This window comes from Onychostruthus taczanowskii, unplaced genomic scaffold (genome assembly GCF_017590055.1).
Source record: "Onychostruthus taczanowskii isolate IOZ18803 unplaced genomic scaffold, ASM1759005v1 scaffold7, whole genome shotgun sequence".
Classification (NCBI taxonomy): Eukaryota; Metazoa; Chordata; class Aves; order Passeriformes; family Passeridae; genus Onychostruthus; species Onychostruthus taczanowskii.
Window position 1 is genome coordinate 17,152,490 of NW_024504786.1, and position 24,546 is coordinate 17,177,035.

Consider the following 24,546-nt stretch of genomic DNA (forward strand, 5'->3'; position numbering starts at 1 on the left):
AGGAAAGCAAGCCTGGGTACGCCCCTGCCGGGCCCGGGGGCTGCCCAGGGCAGAGCGGGCGGCTGCCCGGGAGCGCACGGAGCTCTCCGCACCGAGGCACTGCACACACTTTCCGGCGGCCGCGGCCACCGGCAGCCCTGTGGGCGGCTCGCCCAGTCCCCCGGCAGCCCCGGGGGCGGCCCGGGCGGCGTCCCCCGCGCCGCCACGAACACGCCTGTGGGCGTTGAGCCGCCCCGTCCCGCCTCCGCAGAGGCCGCAGCCGCAGTCCCCGCTGTCCAGGCCTGCCGGCAGGCTCGACACCTCCCGGCCCCGCTGCCTCCCAGCCCTGCCCGGCGGCGCGGCCCTCCTGCCGCCGCTTCCACTCCTGCGCACTGGGCGCGCCCCCCGGGCCGGCCGCGGCACGGGGCGGGCGGGGGAGCCGCCAATTGCGGTCCCGCGGGGAGCGGCTGTGGCGGGGCCGCCGCCCGCGCTCGCAGGGCAGGATGGAGACGGAGGGCCGGGTACCGGGGCCGGCGCTCCCCGCCGGCGGGGAAGGGCCCGGGGCCGACTCGCATCTCGCTGCGGGTGCCCTCGGCACGGCCCGGGGGCCGCTGCTCGCCGCCGCTGAGGTGCTGGCCCTGGACGATGAGGAAGACGACCTGGAGGTGTTCAGCAAGGTACGGCAGCACCCTTCGCACCGGGGGCGGCCGGGCAGGCTCGCCGGTACTTTGCCCCAGCGGGCGCTGGGCGAGCCGGGGTGGCGGGACGGGACGGGACGGGACGGGACGGGACGGGACGGGACGGGAGGGACGGCTCCGCCCCGGGCGGCTATCGCGGCCTCTGCCCGGCCGCCCCTGGCTCGCGGCGCTCCCCGGTGCCGCCGGGGCTCCGGGACGTGCCCGAGGGCGCGGGGCTGACAGGGCAGCGCTCGGCGGCGCCCGCAGTCCCGGGTGACTTCTCGGGCACGAAACGCGGAGTCGGTGCTGCAGACCAGCAGTGCGAGTCATGACCGCGCTTACCTTAAATGTGCCGTCTGATCTGGACTCGCTGTACCCTCATCATCACCTGTGTTCGTCAGGGGCCACATATGTATCTGTAAATCAAATAAACAATCGTGTTTAGTAATTGCAGTTGTGTTTGAGTGTAAATACATGTTTCCAAGTTTCAGTTTGTGTTTTCTTTTAAAAGATGAAATCTCACATCTTCACATGGGAGATTTGAGAAGATAATATCTGACGTAACTGCCAGTGTATCAGGGTCCGCCTTCAGAGAGCACACAGCCAGGTACAGGGGTGCCCCTCTGGCTGATAGTGCCGGTTTTAATTAAACCAATGAAGGGGTTTAGTATATTGTTTCTAAATTAGTACTGATTTTGTACAGGACAAGACTTACCTCTTGTCTTAACCTGTACAAAAAGAAGAGGGCATGTTATGGATCTATTTGCCTGATCAAGGCAGCATCTAAAATATTAGTGCATACAGAGAGCTAGGGTGGAAAAAACGTGTATGGGGCTAGGGTGTCGTTCAGCATCTGAGACTTGTGAACTGCTGTGACAGGATGTGCGCCATGGGAGAGAAATAGCAGTTAGAGTTCCAGTTTGAAAAAGTGACAATGTATTTCTGTTCAGTAGGACAGATTGTCATAGGGAGTAAATGTGTGGTTTTTATATTTCTGTAGGTGAGAAACACTGTTGTGGTATGAATGAATACTACTATTGGAATAAGGACTTCCTTCTTAGGAGCTATGTATTTAAACTCTGTAATAGAATTTATGTATGTATTGCTATGTATTTAAACTGTAATAGAATTCTTGAAACTCATGGCTTTTAAGGCCAGAAGGGACTCTTAGGTGATTTAATGGTCTGTAACATGCAAGAAGTTAGGCTAAATTTCACCAAGTTACCTGTATTTTTCTGAAGCATAACTAGGGTCGAGCTGAATTATATTTTCTTGGAAAGCACCAGTCCTGATTTGCCTTATAAAGATGAATGATTCACTGAACTTGCATGCAAAAGCAGTGCTAAAATACAATTTTAGTTGTTTATGCTCACTTTGCATCCATTTCCTTTTATGAGTGAAGTTCAGGCAATTCTGCATGAAGGTATCTGCTTATCAACACAGTGTATTGATGCTTATGCTGCTTCCCTATCAAGAGCAATTATCCTTGGGAATAAAAAATAAAAACAAGTGGAGTTGATACAAGTTAATGCTACTTTATAGCAAATATTGAGATCTTTAAATTTCTGCCTGGATTCATGCCAAATATTTTTTACATATATGAAATCTTAAGCTCTATTAATGCATGCTACACGATAAGTTATTCCTGCGAACAAGAAAATTCCTCATATTATATGAAAATACAGTTTTTCTTCCAGAGCTTGGATACCTGCATGTATATATGGCTGTATATATCAACCAGAAATCCATGGTTTGTTTTCAAGTGCAATTTGAGATCTGATCTTTTGAGCTGATGAAAATCTGTGATGTTGGTTGGGCTTTACACCCTATTTATTCATGTTCCATATATTCAAAGGAATCTGACAGGCTAAATGTAGCTTAGAACTAAGTTTTGTAAAACCAATTTTTCCATAATGTAGTGTTCCAGGACTGCCTTGTTTTAAATTGCATTTTGATGGGGTTCCTCATGCAGTGTCTGCCAGGTGTAGCCTTTGCAGGCCAAGCGGGATGGCAGCAGCCATGCAGAGCTCGCTGCCTGCCACTCTCGTCAGCTTCATCTTTCTCAGTCTAGGCAGTGCAATGTGCCAGCTAACAAAATGGTGAAAAATGAGATTCTTAAAAATTGTCAACCTCAATACCCTGAGTTATTACTCAGAATGTAAACACTGGGCTTTTATTTTATGAAAATCCATAGACATTTAACCTGCTAGTGTTATAAACCATTGACCTGATATCCTCTGACATATCTCAAATATTACAGACCAGCATCTTCAGCAGCTCTGGTAAAGCATTTCATGATGTGATATGTGTTTCACTTTATCCTAGTTTCCACTGCTACTGAAAAAGTTTGTAATTCTTTTCAGCAGAGACAAATTCTGGGAGCTGAGTTATGAGTCAGACAGATGGAATGTTTTTCAACCTGCTTTCTTCCCTTAGCTTCAAAGTATAGAGTACTGCCTGTATCACAAATACCCATTCAGTTATCTTTTGCATTCCTTGATAACTGATATGTAGCATTGACAAAGCTGTCAGCAGTTTGGTTAATACTTAGAATCTTTAGCACCTCTGCTTTCAAACTCTGTTTCACAGTCTGCATTTCATTATTACAGAAAACTTAATGATCTTTCTCAAAAACATGTATATGCCACTTCAGAATTGCATAGAAACTAATTTTTCTTTAAGATTTTTCTTCAAGTTCATAAAGGATTTGAGACAGAATAGTTCCTTGGCCAAAAAAATGCACTTATAAATCAGTCCTCCTGAATCTCTTTGCTCTTTGAAGAATGCTCCAACAACCAAGCTGTTCACTTATAAGACACACTCTGCCACATGTCCTTTATCTCAAGACCTGGTTTTGGATCCTTGCTTCAGGATCTGCAAGCTCTGGATCCTTGCTGGGATGGATGGATGGATGGATGGATGGATGGATGGATGGATGGATGGATGGATGGAGCACAGAGGTAACCTTGGGTCAAGGACCTGTGTTCTGGGAGGGAGCATTGTTTAGACAAACCCCAGGCTTAGTGTCCCCTCCAAAGAGCTGCAGTCTCAGCTCTGTGCGTAGCCTGTTTTGAGGCTGCTCCGGCTGCAGGAGTGTTTTCTTCCCTTATGTATTTTGGAGTGTTACTGACCAGTTGCGGTCAAATGTGAGACTGAGATAGGGTAACTGCAAGTGTTAGAGAAAGGAGACACGGAAAAAGGCTCTCATGCTGCGAGGATCTCGTTGATTTTCCATTCCTTTGGTCTCTTGGCCAGTAAATCAAAAGGCATGAACCTGTGTGTGGACTGGCACACACAGCTCTGCCAACTGCTCTGTCAGGAGGGAAGGGGCTTGGAAAGGGGTACTGCAGGTAGGTGGGCATGGGGGAGGTGTGGGAAAGGACATAATTTTCTGGGACAGGGTGTTTATTTTCTTTGCATGGATGAGGAGCAAGAAGGTTACACAACCCAAGAGCTGTCTGTTTTTCCTGTGCTACAGAACTCCTGCCCTCATCTATATGCACACAAAAACATAGTTCCAACTACAAAATTACAGCTGTATAGAAAATTATTGTGGGCTTTTTTAACTGTGTTTCTGTGATGACATCAGGCTTAGGTCACATGAACTTCAAGAATTACTGGAAGTAAACCTGAACTATCATGAGGATAACGAGACAGATGCTTCTTTAAAAATCACGTGTATTCATTCATGCGCATGTGAATACTAGAGCTGTACTAAAAAAAAAAATCAAAGACTTGCTTATTCTGTGGATTTTTATTGCCCATATTTTGTTTCTCTAACCACATATTCATAAGCCCTTCCACATAAACATATACTTTCAGACACCTGCATGAATAGAGCAATTTTTAGTAGCAACGTAGAAGAAGGAAGGAAACATTACGGCATTAATGCTCCATGTAAAATGAGAAAATATGAAACACATTTACCTTGATCCAATTTAGGCTTTGCAGAGTCATTATTCCTCAAGTTATGTGGCTATTCAAGTCCCTTACATGCTCACATCCATTTTTCTTTCCCTAGAAATTTCCCATTGCCTCAGCACTTTGAATTGCATGGGCTGCTCTGAGCTAGCAGTCCTCATTCTTCATCTAGACCACAGGCAGCCAGTGCTAGCAGGCTCTGGGAACAGCTCTGTTTATTCTGCACGACTCAGGATACTGCTGGCTGTATAGAACTCCTGTAGAAACACACTGAGAAAAAGTAAAATGACTGACAGGCATACAAGGAAGCCACTGAGTAATCTTTAAAATGTTGTCTTCAGTCTTCTGTGTTGCTTTTGTCTCCCCGTTCAAAGAACTGCATGTAAGTGACGGGAGGAAGAGCTAGTACATAAACACTTTCTGGGCATAATTCCTGATATAAATGTCTCTTCCATATTTGTGGGAGTACATTGATAAATCCAAAGAAAAAGAACAAGATAAGGTGTTTCTTTCCAGAAAAAAGTTTTGATCCAGTTGAATTCAAAGGACAAAAAGCAACTCTGACAAGAGTTCAGCAGCACTAAAGTGGGGTTCCCTTCATTCCTGTGAGATCGTGGATGATGCTGTGACTCCAGTTATTGTGGACTTGCACTATTCCAGTCCTAACATTTGAGCAGTTTTCTCTTTAACTACATCCCTGTTCTCTTTCCTCATAGTTAACAAGGCACTGAGAGGGCAACTCTTTGCCACTCATAGTCAGTGTAGTCTAACAACCTTTTTAGAAGACTTCTAGAAAATAGATTAATTTTAAAGTTTGTTATGAAAATAATTCTTTGCATTACATATATTAAACAAGCCCTATACAGTATTTGATATTTAAAATATAATGATTTATTTCCATTTCTCTGTTATCTCTAATGATTTATTAATTTGTTATGCTCTTTTATGAAGTTAGTGAATTCAATTTATTTTCATGGTAACTGTATCCTTCAAGATTCTAGATGAGTAGATCTCACCCAGACTTGTATCTAAGGAAGAAAATGAGATTTCTGGCCCATTTCCACTTCGTTTCTCAGCAGTTGAGTGAGCACCATTGAATGCACTAGCAGAAGCAGCTGCTATGGGGACATATTCTTACTGAGTTGTGTGGAAGTGGTCAGTAGTACAACACAGTAGTATCAAAAAGAGGTTTTTCACTTCAGCAAAACAGTTTGACTTTTTTTTTTAGAAATTAAGCAGCAAATTTGTACTGCATCCTTACTTAATGTTTTCCTTAAGAAAAAAAAAAGATTAATTTATGTACCTTTAATTGTTTTCCATTTCAAATTTTATTTTAAAATAAACTCAAACTGAAATATCCAATTCCAGTAAAAATTCTGATTTGGATTTTGCATTGTTTTTTTGAATCATCATTTTTTATCCATCCTGTTCAGGTAATTAGAGATAATTCAAACATCATAAGTCCTCAGTAACTGGCTTCTAACAATTTTAATAAAACTGGTAAGTACCCTACACAATTAATGGGTGCTTGGTTCATAACTAATTTTACTATTCATAGGCAAGTTCTCATTCTAGCTATGCATAACATTCTTCTCAAATGGTAATATTTTGCTCTGTCATCCATTTTAGAATAACTCATTTCTTACATCCTCACCAAAGCAAATACTGAAAAGGATAATAGATTTGCTATGTACTACATAATTCTTCATTTGCTATGAGTTTTATCTTTTCTATTGGATTATTTTAAAGCTTGCCATTTTAGCATCAGAGACGTGTTTGTATGCACAGATTGTTGATATGGATGTCCTCATGTCTTATCTGTAGGATACATCTCTGACTGAGGTAAACTCATTCAGTCCTTCAGTGCCCATATCCCCCTCATCAATGATAAACCAGTATAAATTTGAAGATGGGCCAGAATTAAGAGATCTCTTCATTACAGTCGATGATCCTGAAAGCCACATTACAGCCATTGAAACGTTTATCACATACAGAGTGGTCACAAAGGTAAGTATCTATTCATGGATTAATGGCTTACTTTGATAACAATTGGCATTTTCACTCTTCTTGCACACCATTCTCTGGCATATTGCTAAATTTCAACTTTAATTTTGCCATGAGTTATAAAAAAACTAAGACTGCATGAAACTGTGCTATGTAATGGAAAAAAATTCAGTGTGAGTCTGCATACACACGTGCTTAGATTTTTTATGTTGAGAAAGTCGTTAATAATTCTTCAATGGCAAAATGAGTGCTGTGAGGCAATAACATTTTCTGTTGTGATCTTCAGCAGGAACAGGAAACAGCCAAAGGACTGATCCACTTTGAAGACACTGTATTAGCACAAGTATTGATGACTTTTGGATAACTTACAGGCTACCAGTCTTATGTCTTGCATAAACATTACCTCCTACAGTCTTTCAGTTCCATTCTTTTCTAATTGCAGCATCCATTAACACATGGATGTTTGCTTCCCATATACAGTTGCATGTGATTTCTGGGGAAACTGACACAACTCTCTAATGAAGAAGTAGTATGAGGAAACAATTAAGTGTATTTTTAGTTGTCCTGAATGCAACTTATTTACAGGAAACAAGGAAGAAAATCAACCTTGTGAGACCAGCCAGGTCTTCTGAGATTACCAGTAAATATTCTGCAGGCTCCATTTTGAGAATTGCCCTGTTAATTTATTTTACTTTGAGTTCTTTTTAAAAGATTCATTTAAAAGCATATTTTCAAATGGGAATTATTAATCTTTAAATAAGAAGAGATATCAATTCCTCATAAAATATTTAATGAGTAGGAAGAGAGTTATCTTTATGTTGCTAGCAATAATTTTCACGTTGTGCCTGTTTCTGTAGACGAAATAACATTTTTTCTTCAGGCAAGTATGAAGGGGCTGTAAGTTGGATTGGTCTTGCTTTTTTTATCTCTTCTATCCTTATCATATTTAATTTGGAGTGCTGGTTGTTGATGATAAAGTAATAGCATTCCTCCCACATACCTTGAAAAATTTTTATTCAACCCTCAAAAATGTTTGGATTACAAAAGCATGTTTTGAGGTTTTTAGAATTTACTTGCATTGCATTATAATTCTCTGTGCAACAAAGAATGCTAAATAGCACAAGTTAATGAAAACATGGGCTCTTTGAGGCTTGCCTCCAGAAGACAAAGCAGTGGTAAAGTAAATCTCAGGGTTTGACAATTTTGTAATCTGTAATAAGCATTTTTTGTAGGCATTAAAGATTTGTTGGCAAGTTCTAACAGGGGGGCTGCAAAACTAGAATTGATGATAGGCTGCAGAATCCATTAAGCAGTGCAGGAAGTGTTGCTGTGATATGCTGAAGTTCTCATGTTTGGAACATGAGGATTATTGAGTAATGTCACCAGGTGCCAAGGACGTGTGTCAGCTCTTTGGGCTTTGTTCAGAGTGCTGAAAAATGGACTTTCCTCACTTGTAGATTACTAATCACTTTAAGAGAAGTGCCCTCAAAGTAACAAACATAACTGTGATTGCTGAGAGAAAAATGCCACACTAAAGTAATTATTGCAATAATTTGGAAACATTGTGGTAAGATAGCCATTATATGTCACTGCACAAAGTGCAGCTTAGTGCTCACTTTCTTTTTTTTCCCCCAGTAGAACTTTGGTTTCTTGCTGAAAAAGGATGTGTTAACTCTTCAAGGAGTTGATCATTGTTCTTTAAAATAACAGCAAACCAGTAACAGAGACCAAACAGAATGTATGCATTCCCTCAAGTACTCAGTTTTCTCCAAAATCTAAAACTTTTTTTTTTCTGGTATTCTAACCTAAGCCTGTTTTTTCTGCTTTTGGTTTTCAGACAACCCGTGGTGAATTTGACTCCAGTGAATATGAAGTTCGAAGACGATACCAGGATTTCCTTTGGTTGAAGAACAAACTTGAAGAAGCACATCCAACACTGATCATTCCTGTTTGTTTACTAAAACTTAAGTTATTTTTCTTTGTTATAAGATGGCTCTAGTTTTATACAGAGATATTTGAGGTCTTTCTTCAGCTTCTGAAGTTTCACAAATATTAAGCCAACCTATTTTCCTTAGCTTTGTATGTATGTAACAAAAATCACATAAAGGTATTTCTTAGGTTAATTTGCAGTAATTTATGTCCTTTCTTGGTTGTACTTGTGTTCTTTTGCACTGTATATTACAAGAAAAATGGTATACCTTAGTTGACTACAATAACTTTATATAGCTTTTGGGTTGTTGCATGGTGGATTTTACAATGTATACCTATAGTTTTTAGTAAGCAGAAGTGTTATAATGCTCCAAATATTATGCAAATTATACAATATATTTCTTTTTTTTTTCCTTAGCCATTGCCTGAAAAATTCATAATGAAGGGAATGGTGGAACGATTTAGTGATGAATTCATTGAGACTCGAAGAAAAGCTTTACATAAATTTTTGAACCGTATTGCTGATCATCCAACTTTAACTTTTAATGAGGACTTCAAAATTTTTCTTACTGCACAAGCCTGGGTAAAATGACTTTGGTTTTATTTACAGTTACATGAAATCACATGTTGTGTTAGTAGGGTATATCAGGAGCCTCCCTGGTTCAGTATTCACTAGTGTCATCCCATGGCTTGTTACAGAAATGGCAGAAGAAGGCAGGGATTTGTGGAATATTCCTAACCTGAGATAACCTTTTCTTCAGTGGTTTTGATAGTCATGTACATGACCATAAATATTGCTGTACATTCTAAAGTTGTTTTTGTTACTGCATTTTGGATTTTTGTGGCAAATTCATAGTATTTCATCTCTGCATATTTTTTGGTACATGTATAAGTTTCCAAGATTATGAGTAAAACAGTGTTTTTAATTAATTACTGTTTTGGCATGACAATGTCTTTTTTTTTTTTTAAGTTTTACTAATCTCATAAAAGAAAAATACAGGATTTTCCCGTTGCATTGTTGCAAAATGTGTCCAGTTGCAAATTGGAGTTTTGTACTCAGAAAAGCCTGTCTCTGAATTTCAGCAAAGGTTATTCTAGCAACATATAAAACGAGTTTAAAAAAATAGATGATTGCTTCCTCCAGTAGGAGCATTGTCTACTTTTCTCAAAGACTTATTTCTTCAATCATTACCTCTTCTTTCCTGTTCAAAAAGCTAAATTGCAAACTAGCTAACTCACCCTGAGGAGCAAAGAGGTGAAGGTTCTCTGCCATCTTCAACCATTCTTGCGACACTGTCATACATGGCATGCTTATGTTTGCTCAGAAGGGCTTAGCTAATAAATGCACAAGACAGAGATGGTTCTGACACTGCTCTAATAATGATAAGATTTATACACTAAAAAGACAGAGGTTTATAGATATAGTTGTGTTAAGAAAAAAATGAAACCACGCTTTTATTTATTGTTTTCAGAGAGTTAAGAAAAGTACCTGGAAGTAAAGAGAGCTTGTTCTGTCTTTAGGAACTCTCCTCCCACAAGAAGCAGGGTCCTGGTTTGCTGAGCAGGATGGGACAGACCGTCAGAGCTGTAGCATCCTCAGTAAGAGGAGCAGTTAAAAATCGTCCTGAAATGTTTACAGAAATGAACAATTACATGGAAACATTTAGTCAGAAAATAAACTTACTAGATAAAATAGCTCATAGGATTTACAAGGAAGAAAGGGGTAAGTAGAAAACATGTGTCAGTTTTATTGATTTTAAGAAATTTAAAAGTAAATTAATTTTCATTGTGGCAGGCGAAATACTCTTTTTCTAGGAAAAAGGGAGATGTTGTGTTTTTCTCTCTGATCATGTTTTTGACAGACATTCAAGTTTGAACAATTTTTTTATAGGAGGAGTTTTAACATGTCATTCAGCTACTTATAAGTAACTTAGAAGAATATTTTAATATGTGCTTTTTGGAAAGCTGCATGACCTTTGGCTTTTAACTTTCAAGGGAATGTACAGTTTTCTGTGCAATCTCATAGTGACATGAGGCTGTCTTGATTCCAGGTCTCTAAACTTTGTTTAGTTTTGTTCTGCACCTTTTTTCCATTGACAAAGCAGATTTTAATTTTCTAATAGCTTTACTGGCCGTAATTTTTGTCATGGCAAGCTGTGCCTACTAGAGTTTTCTCAAGAAGGATGCGTTAATCTGAATTTTTTTCCTTAAGTAAGAGTAGTTCACACAGCTAGTTGGAATGCTAAATTACTGACTTTCCTGAGGTTCTGAGATGATCCTGATCTCAGACTATGCCTGTTCAGTAGCATTTCCACTGGGCAGCACTTGAAGTATTTACTTGTCTATGTAATATAATTTGAAGAGCTCTACTGTGTTAACAACTGAGTCCTTGAGCTTTCTTGTGCAGTACCAGATCTCACTGTGTCCTCACTGAAAGGGTGTTATAAAAGAAAAAAGCATGTTGGTGAAAAGAGTAGGAACTCTTTCACTGGAGGGAACAATATCAATTGAAAGTAGCTGTCTGAGGTCTGTAGGTTCAAGGAATTATGCCAAAATATTTCTTGGAAAAGCTTAAGAATTTTGACATCCTCCCAGATGTTGTAGGTTATATCTTTCTAGATTTTCCAAACAACACTTGTCAGAACACTTGTGTGCAGGGCCACACTGTTGTGAATAGGAATTGTTGATAGCTGTGATACAGAGAACATTCCTGCTTGCAGTACCTTAACGTGGGGTTATTGATTACATCTTCCATAGAGGGTTTTTTTTTGTCCAAATAATCTCAAAGTAAAATTACACTCTTTATGCCACACGTCTGCTTTCATTTTTCTTAGGACATTTCTTCATTATAAATTTAGTAGTGACAAAATTGCATTTTCAATGCATGACCAATGTGGTCACAGTGTCCTCCTGTGAAATGCACCTTGCCCATGTTTAGCCCTACCAAATGGCACAGTGATTTGTGGGCCTTCTCTGTTTATGGATTATCACTTGGTTTAGAAACGTAAGAGAAGTAATTGATAAGATATCTCTGTATTTAAATTAATAAAAGCTATTGAAGGAGATACCTGCCAAGTAGGAGTGAACTTCAGTTTTTCCTCTGAAGCTTTTGGGACATAACAAACCTTCTAGTTTCAATAAGTGAGACTGTATTTGGAACATTACTATTACCAAGAAGCAGAGGAATTCAGGGCAGTAGAGGTCAGCAAGTCAGACCAACTGTGGTGGCTCCTGTTGCTCTGTAGGAAAACTGTGAAGTAATGCAGGTCACTGGTGTCTGAATACAGCTCTTCAGGTCTGCCTGAGTATGTGTGTCATTGTGAAATGTGTGGGGCACTTTTGCTGATAAATTTCTCAAAGCTACTTAATTACAATACATTAATTGATTAGTTTCTTCATAAACAGCGAACTGGAATTTACTTGTCTTGGTCATCTGAGTGAATTTAAAATTAGAGTCAGTCTCTTGCTTGGTTCACAGTAAAGATGAAGTTGCAATTAGTATCACTTAGAGCTCTATTAATGAAGAGTACTATATGTATATGTTCCTTTCAAGACTACTTCAGTGAAATGAAGGAGTACGGCCCCATCCACACGCTGTGGTCGGCGTCGGAAGAAGACATAGCGGACTCTCTGAAGGGCCTGGCCAGCTGCATCGACCGCTGCTGCAGGGCCACGGAGAAGAGAATGGCAGGCCTCTCAGAGCACCTGCTGCCCATTCTACATGAGTACGTTCTCTACAGTGAAATTCTTATGGTAAGCTTTCCTGAAGGACTCTTCATGGCTCAGTATAAAATTTGGCTTAGTCCAGTGACCATGTCCAGGAGAGAATTTGTAGCTGATGAAATTGACTTCACAGTCCCTGTATTTACTCAGTACAAAGCATGCATCATGGCATATGATACCTGTCTATTATTGGGGAATCCAATTGGTCCTGTTTCTCTTGCTAATCAGGCAAGAGGTGCCCCTTCCAAATAAGAAGAGCTTAATAGTTTTGCCTGGCAGGCAGCCATGGCTGGCTGTGCTAGGGTGTCTAGTTTTGCCATCTTCAGTGAGCTCTGCATTGTAGCAGTGAGGGTTTGGGAACAGCAGTTGAGAAGGACCTTCCCTGACACTACCAAAATATGAACTCATTGAGTAACAGATTGTGTGTGGGAAAAGGAGTGGAGAGGTTTTTGCCTTTCTAGGAGCTCTTCCTAAGTATGTTTTCTTTTTCCAGAACAGCTGGGAACTTCCAGTCCCTGCACCATTATATAAGCATGTGTTAGTGTCTGCCATAAGCTACTGCTCTCAGTTCCCTTTATGTATGTATTTTGCTTACACTTGGAGAGGATGTAAAAAATCAGACTTCAGAGTTGATACAGTCAGTACTGGTGGATAATCAGCATAATAAAGTAACTGAATTCAGTATGTCATAATTCCCACTTTGCTGCCTACAGAAAGCAGAACATGTGTACAAACCCCTCTTTGTCCAGGTTTTGAGCAATGCCAGCTGCAGAATCTGTTGTGTTCCTGCTGGGAACCCAGCTCCTGCTGTAGTGGTTTCTAGCTAGGGGCTGCAAGGGTCTTACAGTCTTCTGGTAGAGCGAGACCCAAGTTAACTGAGCCTTTGGTGGCACTCTGCAGGGTATTGCCACTTTCTCAGTAAGGCTTAGCTACTGAGAGTTAGGAATTCCTGCTGCAATGACTGCTGTCTTTAAAACAAGCTTCACAGAAAAAGGGGCCATACAAAATGTCCTGTATCTCACAGTCCTCATTATTTTCTGGTAGATGGAGGTGAGTACTGTTTTGCTTAAACATCTGAAGAGATACTGTCCCAGCAATTGCAGGTCATCTTCTCCCCCACTTCCAACCTTATGTTTCAGAATTTCTATGTTACCCATAAGGAATTGTAGTCCTCATGGTGCTGAGGAGATGCTGCTCACCCATTACCTTCTCTTTTGCAGCCTGACTCACCCTCACCTTATCTCAGGCATTCTGTTTTGTGGAACAAAACAGCACAGAGAGATTTCTAGGGACAAGCCTCAGGATGATTATCTGGCTCTTCCTGCACACCTTACTGTGTGCACTGCATTTTTTTTTTTTGCTTGTAGCTTTCTTGATGCAGCACTTGCAACACAGTATTAGGCTGCCATGTGGTCCCATCCAGGGGAGAAGTCTTCCTTCAGTAGCTCATTCCTGTTTCACAACTGTTCCTTTCCCTTCATTCACCATGGATTTTTGTTTTACTTACTGCTTATTTCCCTCTTGCACTTTGAAGAGGGAAATACTAGTCACTAAAATAAAATACCAGAAAATACCCTGTGGAAGTGACCCACTAGTAAGCCTTTCAGAGGTGTGTTTAACCCCTCATCACAGGGACCTTGGTGCAGTGCTGCCAAGATCACATGCAAATGTGCAGTACAAGGTGTGATCAATACAATACAATTCCTGTATTTTCCAGTGAAAGCTCAGCCTGTAACTGGGAAAAGAGTTGGATTCATAACTAAAATATTTACATCTGTGCCAGCCCCTTCCTAACTGACCCACAGAACAAATCTGCTGTCCCTCAGGGTACAGCATTAATTAGTTATGGATCCATATAAAATGATTTGTGGGTTTTGTGGCAAAGTACCATTAAGTATTATACAAAAATCCTGGAGAAGTATAATAATATGTTTTAAAAATATAGTGCCTTTTTTTGCAATTAGAAGTCAGCAATTGTCAATGTAGCACCTTAATATTAATTTGTTTTGTCTTGCAATTTAAAGTGTATGTGTGATAAATGTTGCCAGGCTGTCATTAAAAGTTTTTAAAGAGGCAAAAGAAATAGGAAAAAAGAGAAAACATTTATATTATGAAGAAAAGCTGTTCCAGACTTTTTTTTTTTGCTTCTGTGCTTCCAGATAAACATTTTCTGTATTTATCTAACCAAAAGATTCCAAGGTATTGATGAGCATTCATCTTTATTGCTGATCTATTGCTCAAAAAAGCCCAAAGTCAGATACACCAGGTCTTTATAGTGATTGCCTGTTCAAACATTGAAAAATTAAGCTCTTAAATGATTCTATCATGTTTGATAAAGTGTCAAGATCTCGGAGAGAACTCAGTCAAATAAGAGAGCTAGAGACAGTAGAGCTGCCTGTGCCCTGTGCTGTTTCAACATGCCCTGTGCTAGAGGTGAATACTGAACCTGCAGTATTCTCTGCAGAAGAAGCAGTAAAACCAGTTATGGCAAGGTAATGTAAAAGAATGTTTTGAGATTTGTAATTATATATGTCCTGCTTCTGAGTTTTTTTCAAAAAGACTAAAGCCTTGCAACACATTCTGCAAGATAAGCATACCTGAGCAATGGAAATGGAAATTTAATCTGTAATACTATTCCTGTTTTGTAGCTTAACAAGTAATATTGCTTCCCCTTTCAAAAATTTTTTGACACTATGCTAAAAGCACAATACCTGATAAGATAGTTTAAAAGGAGGTAAAAATTACATATGCTGAAAATAAAAACATATATTAATGGCAGAAAAGCTTTCATTCCTATGATAACTTTATCTGATATTTTTTTCTGATTTACCAGAACTATATTTGGCACTTACAAAATAATATTAAAGGTCAAAGTCACAGTTTCAATAATACCTTGCATACTATTCCTAGTTATTCTACTTTATATTGTAAATTTTACTTAAAGAAGATACTTCTGTTCACGAGATTTGGCAAACTCATGTTGCTGTTTTTAAATGAATATATTGTAAGTTAAGTTGTTACAAGTAAACTCTTGTAACAGTTCTGCTCTTACAACTGGCAGTGACATTGTGTATGGCAGATTCTTGTGGCACTAATTTTGGATTTAGTAAGGTTATTGAAAAACCTGTAAGATAAAATACATGTATGGAAAAATAAGTCTTCTTTTTTTTTTTTTAAATAAACGTATATCATGTCAAAATTATTAAATGGTATCATTCTGTGGTCTTGTTTATCCAATACCCAACTTGTTTGATGGTTTTCTGAAAGTGCTAAAATTTGGTGCAGTTTACTTCTTCTTTTTTTTTTTTCCTTTTCTTCCATACTAAGGGTGTTTTGAAAAGGAGAGACCAAATTCAAGGCGAGCTGGATTCCAGAGTTGATGCTTTAGCCAGTAAAAAGACAGAGAAGGATCTGGTAAGTGTTTTCTTCCAGGCCGTGTGGTACCGGCAGGAGAGGCGCAGGAGGACGCGTGTCCTCTGAGGCCGCGGGCTGGGGCTGGGTGCTGTCTCCACCTCTGGTAGCTCTTTGTGCCAGGCAAAGGCCATCACCAGGAAGAAGCAGAACTTCAGAGCTGGGCTGCTGGAGGGGAAGGGCTGGTCATGGTGGGCGACCACTGGCCTTTGTCAACACAGACTGTACCACGGCTTATTTTCAGTTTTTCTGTTGGCTTCCACACTTGGAGTTAAAATAAGGTAACAGTTGCTGCAGTGCTCTTGTAGCTGCTGCTTCAGTGATGTAGGAGAGGTAGAGGAGGTGATTAGAATCAGCAAAGCTGTTCATTAAGCTTATTTAAAGTAAAATGTTCTGCATTCTGTTCTTACAGGTTTCTGTTTTTTCTAGTTGGGCCCAGGGATATGTTTTTTTGCTTCAACTATGAATCCTTCATTCATTCTATTGAAGTCAGACTGTAACTGGTACCCCATGGGGACAGGCATCCCCAAAACCACCAGCAAGCCTCAGGAGCCAATTAAAAACAACCTCTGGGATGAGAAGTGGCATTTTTAAAATTTTTGATTGTTAAACTCTCCAGCCTAAATAATGTCCTTTTAGCACAGTATTAACACCAAGTGTTAGACAGTGTAAATAATATGTAAAAATAACTAATAACTTCTTAGTACATCAAAGGCGAAAATCCTTAAGATTTCAGATAGTTTTTATTGGGCTTGTTCTAATTTTCCATGTAAAGATGAGCTGTTTAGATAGTTTTGGCACTTGAAATGCATATTTTCATTTGATTTTTTTGGCACTGAGATGAATAAATAAGAATATATTGCTGAACTCTGATATCTACAATGGCTATGGTATATTATATAACAATTTGCTCTGTGTACTGCAGTGGGACATTAAGTAAATATCTCTGGTTTTGGGGATTTTTGAAGCAGAAATCTTGAGTTCTGTAATTTCTTTTTGTTTCTCTACTTTATTTGCTGTTTCTCGTGTCCTTTTTTCTTAGTTTAAAGCCTGAAGCTCTTATAAAATGCATAGAGGATGGTGAGTTGGAGAAGCCCCCTAGGCTGGGAGTTGGGTAGCCATGGCAGGTGCATTCAGTGACGAACTCAGCTCCATACAGCTTGTTTAGCAGCCAGACTCATTGTTGTTTACTTAGAAAATACACCATAGCCTGGCAGGACATGCTATCTTTTCAGGATCCATTTCCTGTTATAATCTGATGGAGCTCTTAGTGTGCATGCACTCTCTTTTCCTGAACTGTGACAAATTAAAAAGGGATATTTTTATTTTAGCATAGTATTGATTGTACCATGTTGATTTGATACTGACAGTGGTTTACTCCATCATGAAATGTTTGTACTTGCTTTCAGTAGGATTCTGAAATCAGTTTGCCCAAACTTTCTTTTTTTGACTCTGTGTATGTTTCCATATCTGCATTTACAGTTTGGTAAAGGCTTTAGACACTCTGATTACCCAAGTGCTCAGATATTTGCTTTATTTTTCTAACCCCTCTATTTCTTACTAATTTCAGAGAATACTCTTTTTGAGAGCCTGGTTCTCCTTGCAGTCTCAAAAGAGCAGTAAAACAGATGTCTGTTAGTTTAATCTGATAATAAAATCCTTTGTTCTCTAATTGAGTGGCAGCTGTATCCTGAAGACTTTTTCTTAATTAGAAGCTGAAGCCTTTTTCTAGTAAGGATAGTTTGGCAACAGAGAATGGTGTACTGCTATTTTTAACCATTCAAGTGACTGAACTATTTTCTTGGTCATTTTTTTACCATGTTTTCATTTTTATTATGTGTTGAAATATTTTTCTAACACTTCTAACCAGACTTAATAAAGGTGGTCATAACACAGGTATGTTGTTGGAACGGTCTCAGACACCAAGTTTGGGTGTATCTGCACATATCTATTCCTAAGCAGAACTCCTGTAGCTTCTAATGATCTCATAGATGTCAGATTGAACCTGTCAGTGCAATCTAGTAGCCAGAAATTTTGCTGACAATGAGTGGCATGAACCCTAATCTCATTTGAAGTACATTTCCACCACAGATAAGGAGTCTCAGACTGTCATTAAAGCTGATAAAAGGCTGTGAGATATTTAGCATTGGTCATGGCAAACATTAAATGATTTAACAAACACAAGGTTGTACAGCAGAAGAATGTAAAACATCCCTTAGGTCAATGCAGTTGAAATAGGCTGGAATTGCAAATTAAGCCTTATGAGACATCAGCTAAGGCTTAGGCTAATCAGCTGATCAGCTGGGAAAAAAAAATGTTTTCTTGAGCTGTGTTAGAGAGCTGCTTGTGGTGCTGCTACAAAAGCCAAAACCTTGGTTTCTACTCCAAAATTTGGTCCACAAAGGAGGCAATCATTCAGGGTATGGATGGTTTGAAGACTGTGATTTTGGATGCAGGCTCTCACAGAGACTGGGTCCAACTTTGGTATCCTCCTGCTTATCAGACATTTCTTACCTTCAGAGCTGTGGCTGTAAAGATAGTGGGATATGCTGCTCCATGATTCCCACACTCCATCCTGAAAGTTACACAGCAATGCTTCTATGTATCCCTCTATGGTTTGGGCATTTTTAAACGTTTTAGTCTTGCCACTAGGGCTGATAATAATTCTGAAAAAAGGTTGGTATTAATGTGCTCTGACAAAGCAAGATAAGCATTAAATGCCAACTTAAGGATTCTAGTTTTCAGGCTTGAAACTGAGTAGTAAAGAGATGAAATGCTGAATCTATTACATTCTGAATATATTTTGTGTTTTAACTCCAGGCTAAAAAGGGGTTAGTATCACCAAGCTGTAGAATTAATTCACAGAGCAGGTAGAAATTCGTGCTATTTTGCATAGTGAGATGCTGTAAAATGCTGTGTTGCCATGTAGTTTGGCTCTTGGGCCATGACTCTTTGGCTACGGTCACACGGTCCATGTCTGGCAGCACTCTGCCCTAGCAATGCCTGGCTCCCACCTTCCTGAGCTCTGGTCCCATGTCTGATGAGTGCTGTGCTGGCCTCTGGCCATCACTGGTGGGAAATTTCATTTCTCACACTGGCTGCCTCAGAGAGATCCATGTAAGAAAAAGGATTCAGAATCCTGTTTAATTTGCAGGATCAATTGTAACAATTTACACCGTGTAAATAAGGAGCATACTAGGTAGATGTTTTTGTTAAGTCCAAGCCATTCTTCTTTCATTTCTGCTGTCATGGCAGTTAAAGAGAGAAGCATTGATGGGTTTTTTCAGTTTTGAAAAAGTAAACCTTGAACGTGTCTACTTGACATGGTGACATGTGGCATAATGCTGCCTTTAGACCGTAAGTCCAAACCTTGCCTTAATACATGTGGTTTCTTTAGAGTGGGATATTTAAACTGGATATCCAGGCAGAGGTGTATAACAGAGTCTACTTGTCCATATCATGTTCTGACTACAGTATGGAAGAAATGTGTAGTTCCTAGAAAAGGCTAGACAAAAACAAACTGTAAAATAACTTAAAGTTATAAAGACTGAGGTAAGGGAAAGGTGCTGCAGCCAGGACTCCTAAGTCAGAGAAGTTCTTTATGTGTGTAGACTAGTGTATTCCTACATAGGAACTTTTATTTTGCAAAAGCAGAGAATGGATTCAACTGCCTTTCCTACTCTAAATCATCTTTAAAATGTCATCATTTTCAGTATTCTGTGCACATTCATTTTTTGGTATTTGAAGGAAAGGCAATTAGTGTGGAACATGGTCAAAATACCAAATCCAGTTGTCTGTAATTCCTTTAAAGGTAATTCCCCCACATTTAAACTTTGGATTAGCCTTTTCATTTTGAATGCAGTGTTAATAGTTGAAATTACCCTAGTCTGTAGCTTGATTAGTAGTCTGGCCAGATAACTGAACTTGGGCTTTTCAGTAAAGTAGAAATATTTTTTTTTTTCCATTTTGTTCCTCGTTAATAACCAGTATGTCATTAACCTAGAAGTGTGGCAGAAAAAATAAGTGTGGAAATCAAATCTAACTAAAAATGTTTGTTATTGACTGTGAATAACATCGATTCAGATGAAATTTACAGTTTTACTAGCTAAGGAGTTCTTGGCTTCTTTGAGAGCTGAATGGGATGCAGGTTCTGTGACCTTTTCAGGCAGTGTTTGATGATTCAGTTTGTGTCTGATGGCAGCATCACTGCTGTTGCACTCAATCACTGTTCTCCCCTGCATGGTCCAAGCTGGAGGCTGTGCACCCAGGCTTCCCATGTCTTGCTCTGAGTTCTGACATTTCTGTGTTCTACCGGGAGCACAAGCATTCCTTTAAAATCCTGGAAGTTAGTCCTGGAATCCTGAACTTCCTATCAGTGAAAACACCGGCTCTGCAGAAAGCTAAAGTAGCTATCCAACTTTACACAGCTGTGGGATAAGGAAGAAACTGTTTGCTTTATGGCAAAATATAAGGACAAAGAAGAAATGTATGGAGCCTGAGTTGCAATGGAAGCAATTCGAGGAATTAAGTTTTCCTGCTTGATGTTCCTTGTTTTGGTGGTGTTTGTGCCTGCCTTCCCTCCTGCTGCAGACAGTGGCTCTGCAGTCCCAGCAGGTGATTTTGCACTAGCCACAGGAGATGTACCTCATTCTGTGACCTGGTGCCAGGCAGAACAGACAGCTGATGAGTAAATGACAATAGGTAACCGAATTACTTGAGAAGACCAGAAAAACTCATTAAAGACAGGGCTGCTGTCCACTTACTCCCATTACTGGCAAGTCAGCTTGTGCATCAGCTTGTACATCTACAGTAATTAGAAGCAAGTAATGTCTGTAGAGTAGCCCTCAAAGTTTTGGGTCCTGGATTGCTGTGAAAGAGTTTCTTCTCTGTAGAAGTTCTTTCATTTAATTTCTTTCTCTGCTTCTGTATTTCTTTTTCCCTCATATGGTCAAACACAGTTCCACAAGAAAATATGGTAATGTGACAGGAAAGAAATCAGAAAGTTTGTGATTTTGATTTCTGCTGTCTTCTCCCATTCTGTTTTCTCCTGTTATCAAAGATTCTGACAGGATTTTCTCAGTTTTCTTTGCCAAATCTAATTTGTACAATTGATTCTGCTTCAGTAAAGCCCTCTGTATATTTCTTTTTTGATGCTTTAATGTCAAGTGCTAGTGAAGAGGTGCCAGAGTCTATAACTTCTCTCAGTGAAAAGATATAGCTCCAGGAACACTTTCATTCTGGTCTATATTTTCTGTTATTAATATTTCAGAAATTGTAGTGAGTTATTAATTAAGAATTAATTTTAAATTTATCCCTGTGGAAAGACTTTTTTTGCTAAGTTAAATACCAACCTTGTTTCTGCAGTTCTCTTCATCTCCACTACAGTCAATTGATTTAAATAATTTTGGAAATTATGATTTTTGCTAATATTTTTTAATGTTTCAAATTAATATTTAGTTCTCAGAAGAGATTGGGAAACTTGAAGACAAAGTTGAACGTGCCAATAATGCTCTGAAAGCGGATTGGGACAGGTGGAAGCAGAACATGCAGTGGGATATGAGATCAACATTCATGAATGTGGCTGAGAACAATCTCCGTTATTATGAAGAGGTAAAACTCTTTCTCACAAAAATGTTATTTTTTCGTTATTTCAGAGAAGAAGTCCATGGATTCTCTGTAAAGAGGAATTTTTCCATTTTAGTTCAAACATTTGGTAACTTTGGAATCAGTTTCCATGGAATAGTGAGGCAGTTATCCTTAATTTGACAGATTTCAAGCAGAATATATTTTATTGTGCCCAAGTTGTTGATCCTGAGTTCATCATCGACAGAGGGCACTCTTGTTTTACTAACCACAACAACTTGGAACATGATTTTTGGTTCAATGTCAGCTGCTATGTTTCAGTTTGGAAACATTTTGCTGTGAGAGCATGAAGAAGCCCTCTGGAAGGCTCAGACCTGTATGAGAAAAATGTTTAAATGTGATTCCATCAGATTTTTATTTTCAGCTCAAATGCCACAGGTAATATTCTTGGTAAGAATTTCCAAGAATATATGCTAGGAAGGAGAATTTGAAAACATATAACAAAATACATTAAGCATTCTGTGAAGTTTCCTCATGGGAAACACAATGTTGATTGAAATGCGCATTTTGAAAATATCCCAGATGTCTTGAAGATTTTAAAATAATTTCTCCTTACTTTTGGGGAAAAAATGGAATGCACTGAGCCATCTATTAATCACAAATTAGTCATTTTCACAGATATATTTTGGTATCTGTAACTTCAGTCCTGTAGTCTGAGCCTTTTATGGATTGCACATTAGCCAATGGCAGTGCTCTGATTTTACAAATCATTTTGTTAAAACATAATTGAAAAGACAGAGCTCTTGATCATCAAGTCTAATTAATTAACATGCAGTCTGTGAGATGCATGGACATTGACAATCTGTTGTTACATATTAAGATCAAAATATTTTCAGAAATCAGGCAGCAAGCTTTTGGCATCCTCTAACATTGTCTTCATTTATTGATGGTCTCTGACTTCTATAGCAGCAATATGTACGTTAAAATAATGCTGAATATATTAAAATATTTTCTTTTTGAATGATTAGCTAAAACATAACAATAATGATTTGGTTCTTTTTCCTGTCTAGAAATGTTTTTTTTTTTGCTGAATTAGAAATTTAATCCAGAGCATCAAAGCACATATTGTATGTGAAATTAACTGTTCTTAAGCCACAAACTGTAGAAAATTATTCAGCTGTCTCTGTAACTGCCAGAGGTTCTTCTTAAACAGCTTCTAAAATACCAGACAAGTTGGTTTATACTGAGGCACGATATTTTGTTGGTGCTTTTCTTGAATATTGAAATCTTCATTAAATGGTTTTGCTGCTACATCTTTGTAGATCGACATTTTTAAAAAAGCACCTTATCTTACTACAGCAGTTGCAAAAATAAGCAATATTGTGCTAGCTCTATCACTCCTTGTTTGCAAAGTGAGAGTTTACCAATTTCTTTCTGTTTTATCAGAAAATCCAGATACTCAAAAGAACCTGATAAGTTAATATTTCGATTGGGAGTTTTCACCTAAAATTAGTTTATTTAAGACCCCTGGTTAATGGTGATGGTTAATTAATAGAGAAGTGATTACTGATTACTGTCAGAGGCCTGTGTAGCTCAAACTACAAGTGTGTACTCCAGAAAGCAGCAGGAAAAGAAGCTCTGGCATCTGCTCCTGCTGTTTGGGAGTGAAACTTCAGGAAGGGAATCTCAGAAACCTGAGAAGCAAAATATTATTTTTATGCTTTCAGAAGGAAAGAGAATTCAGTCTTAAATGTTATAGTTTGAGTCTGACTCATTAAATTCATGCACAAACAGTGTCTGTTACAGTGTTTTTCACTTGTTATTACTTGCTTCATTAGCATTCTTTCACATGTCTGAAGTTACTCATTCAGACTTTTGATGCACCATTTGATGCTTACTAAGCCTTTTCTTGCTGTAACATCACTTGTATTATTTCCTGCCTTTTCTCTTCCCCAAAGCATGTTCTGTGCATTTTCCCAGGCATCATGGATGCTATGAATGTGATTCAGTCTTCCAGTTGTTCTGTCCAACTCCTCCTGCTTTCTAACTCAGTGACTACCTGATTCTCATCCTTTCCACAGCTTCCCCCACCCCTCAGTTAAACTGTGCCGCTCCATGAGCAGTGTCCCATTCTCTTCCCTACAGCAACATTTCACTGTGCTTCTCTTTATTCCCCTTGCTGACTGCATTTCCCAGGCACACAAGCAAAGAAGGAGGCATTTCTGTTCACAGTCATTCTCTGCAGCCCTTAGATTTTGGGAACCACAAAGTACTGAGAGACAGGCATCTGGTATTTTCTGGTGGCTGCTGCAGTAGAGAATGCAGCCCTTCAAAACTGTATAAACCCAAGCCAGTGTGGTCACAAACAACACAGCAGCATGTCAAAGTACACTAGAATTTCCAAAATGTCATTTCATCTTTGTCACAATGGGCAAAGAATATTGACCTTATGTTTGTTTGGGTTTTACCTTAATTGTAGTTGCCTAAATATTCTGCTGTCAACTTGTCAAGCATCGCTTAGCTAGCATAAAAGAATATCTCTTCCTTAAGCTGAATTAATGTTCACATGAATTAATTGTTACTCTAAAGTGTTACCTGTAATTATGTTCCTCCAGATTTACAATTTTAAGAGTTATTCCTGTAGTCTTCCAGTTCACTGGCTGTCTGCATTTATTAAACTTGAATAAGAAGTGTTCCTTTGTTTCTCCAGCTGTTTTGTGTCTCTCAATGCTGTGGTAACAAAGACGTGAATAAAAGCCCAGTGTTGCAGATTTACAGGGTGCTCCAATGCAGGCCTGTGAAAATGAGAGCTTTCAAGTAATAATGTGCAAGCCTTGTTATAATATATTTAAAATCATTTAGGAGCCAAGAATTACCATGACTGACCAATCATTTGGTATTCCTGTAGCTGGTCTCAGTTCTGTACTGGAAGTTCTGTACTTCCTTTCCTCTGGAAAAGAGTTGAATACATCCTTAAGTCTCTCTGTATTCCACAAAGTCTTAAATCCAAAATAACATTGTAATAACAATGACAGTAAATGCATTGCTAAAATAAGGAGGACTTTCTGAAACAATATGAAAAGGTTTTAATTTTGAAAAGTTCATAAATTTCCCGCTATTTCTGAAGTAAATAGTATTGATTCAGCACATGTTAACACTGTACATTTATTTTATTCCTTTTCATCAGGCCTTAGGCATGACATCATTGTCTGACAGCTTAGTCCAGAAGAGGTATCTGCCAAACAGCTGGAATCACAAACTGTCCACAGGGTGGAGCTTTCAGCTGAGAAACTGAGTATCACCATGAATATTTTCATTA

At 39.1% G+C, this 24,546-nt stretch overlaps 1 protein-coding gene across 1 annotated transcript in view; it reads left to right on the forward strand.

The window, feature by feature from the left end:
* Positions 1 to 251: 251 nt before the first annotated feature.
* SNX7 (sorting nexin 7) overlaps positions 252 to 24,546 on the forward strand; it is a 29,225-nt gene continuing 4,930 nt past the window's right edge. The window contains exons 1-8 of the mRNA XM_041421801.1: positions 252 to 656; positions 6,402 to 6,584; positions 8,419 to 8,529; positions 8,929 to 9,093; positions 10,032 to 10,233; positions 12,064 to 12,263; positions 15,561 to 15,647; positions 21,102 to 21,254. Coding sequence (XP_041277735.1) covers positions 483 to 656; positions 6,402 to 6,584; positions 8,419 to 8,529; positions 8,929 to 9,093; positions 10,032 to 10,233; positions 12,064 to 12,263; positions 15,561 to 15,647; positions 21,102 to 21,254 — 1,275 coding nt within the window. The 5' untranslated portion in view covers positions 252 to 482. The remainder of the gene's footprint in view (positions 657 to 6,401; positions 6,585 to 8,418; positions 8,530 to 8,928; positions 9,094 to 10,031; positions 10,234 to 12,063; positions 12,264 to 15,560; positions 15,648 to 21,101; positions 21,255 to 24,546) is intronic.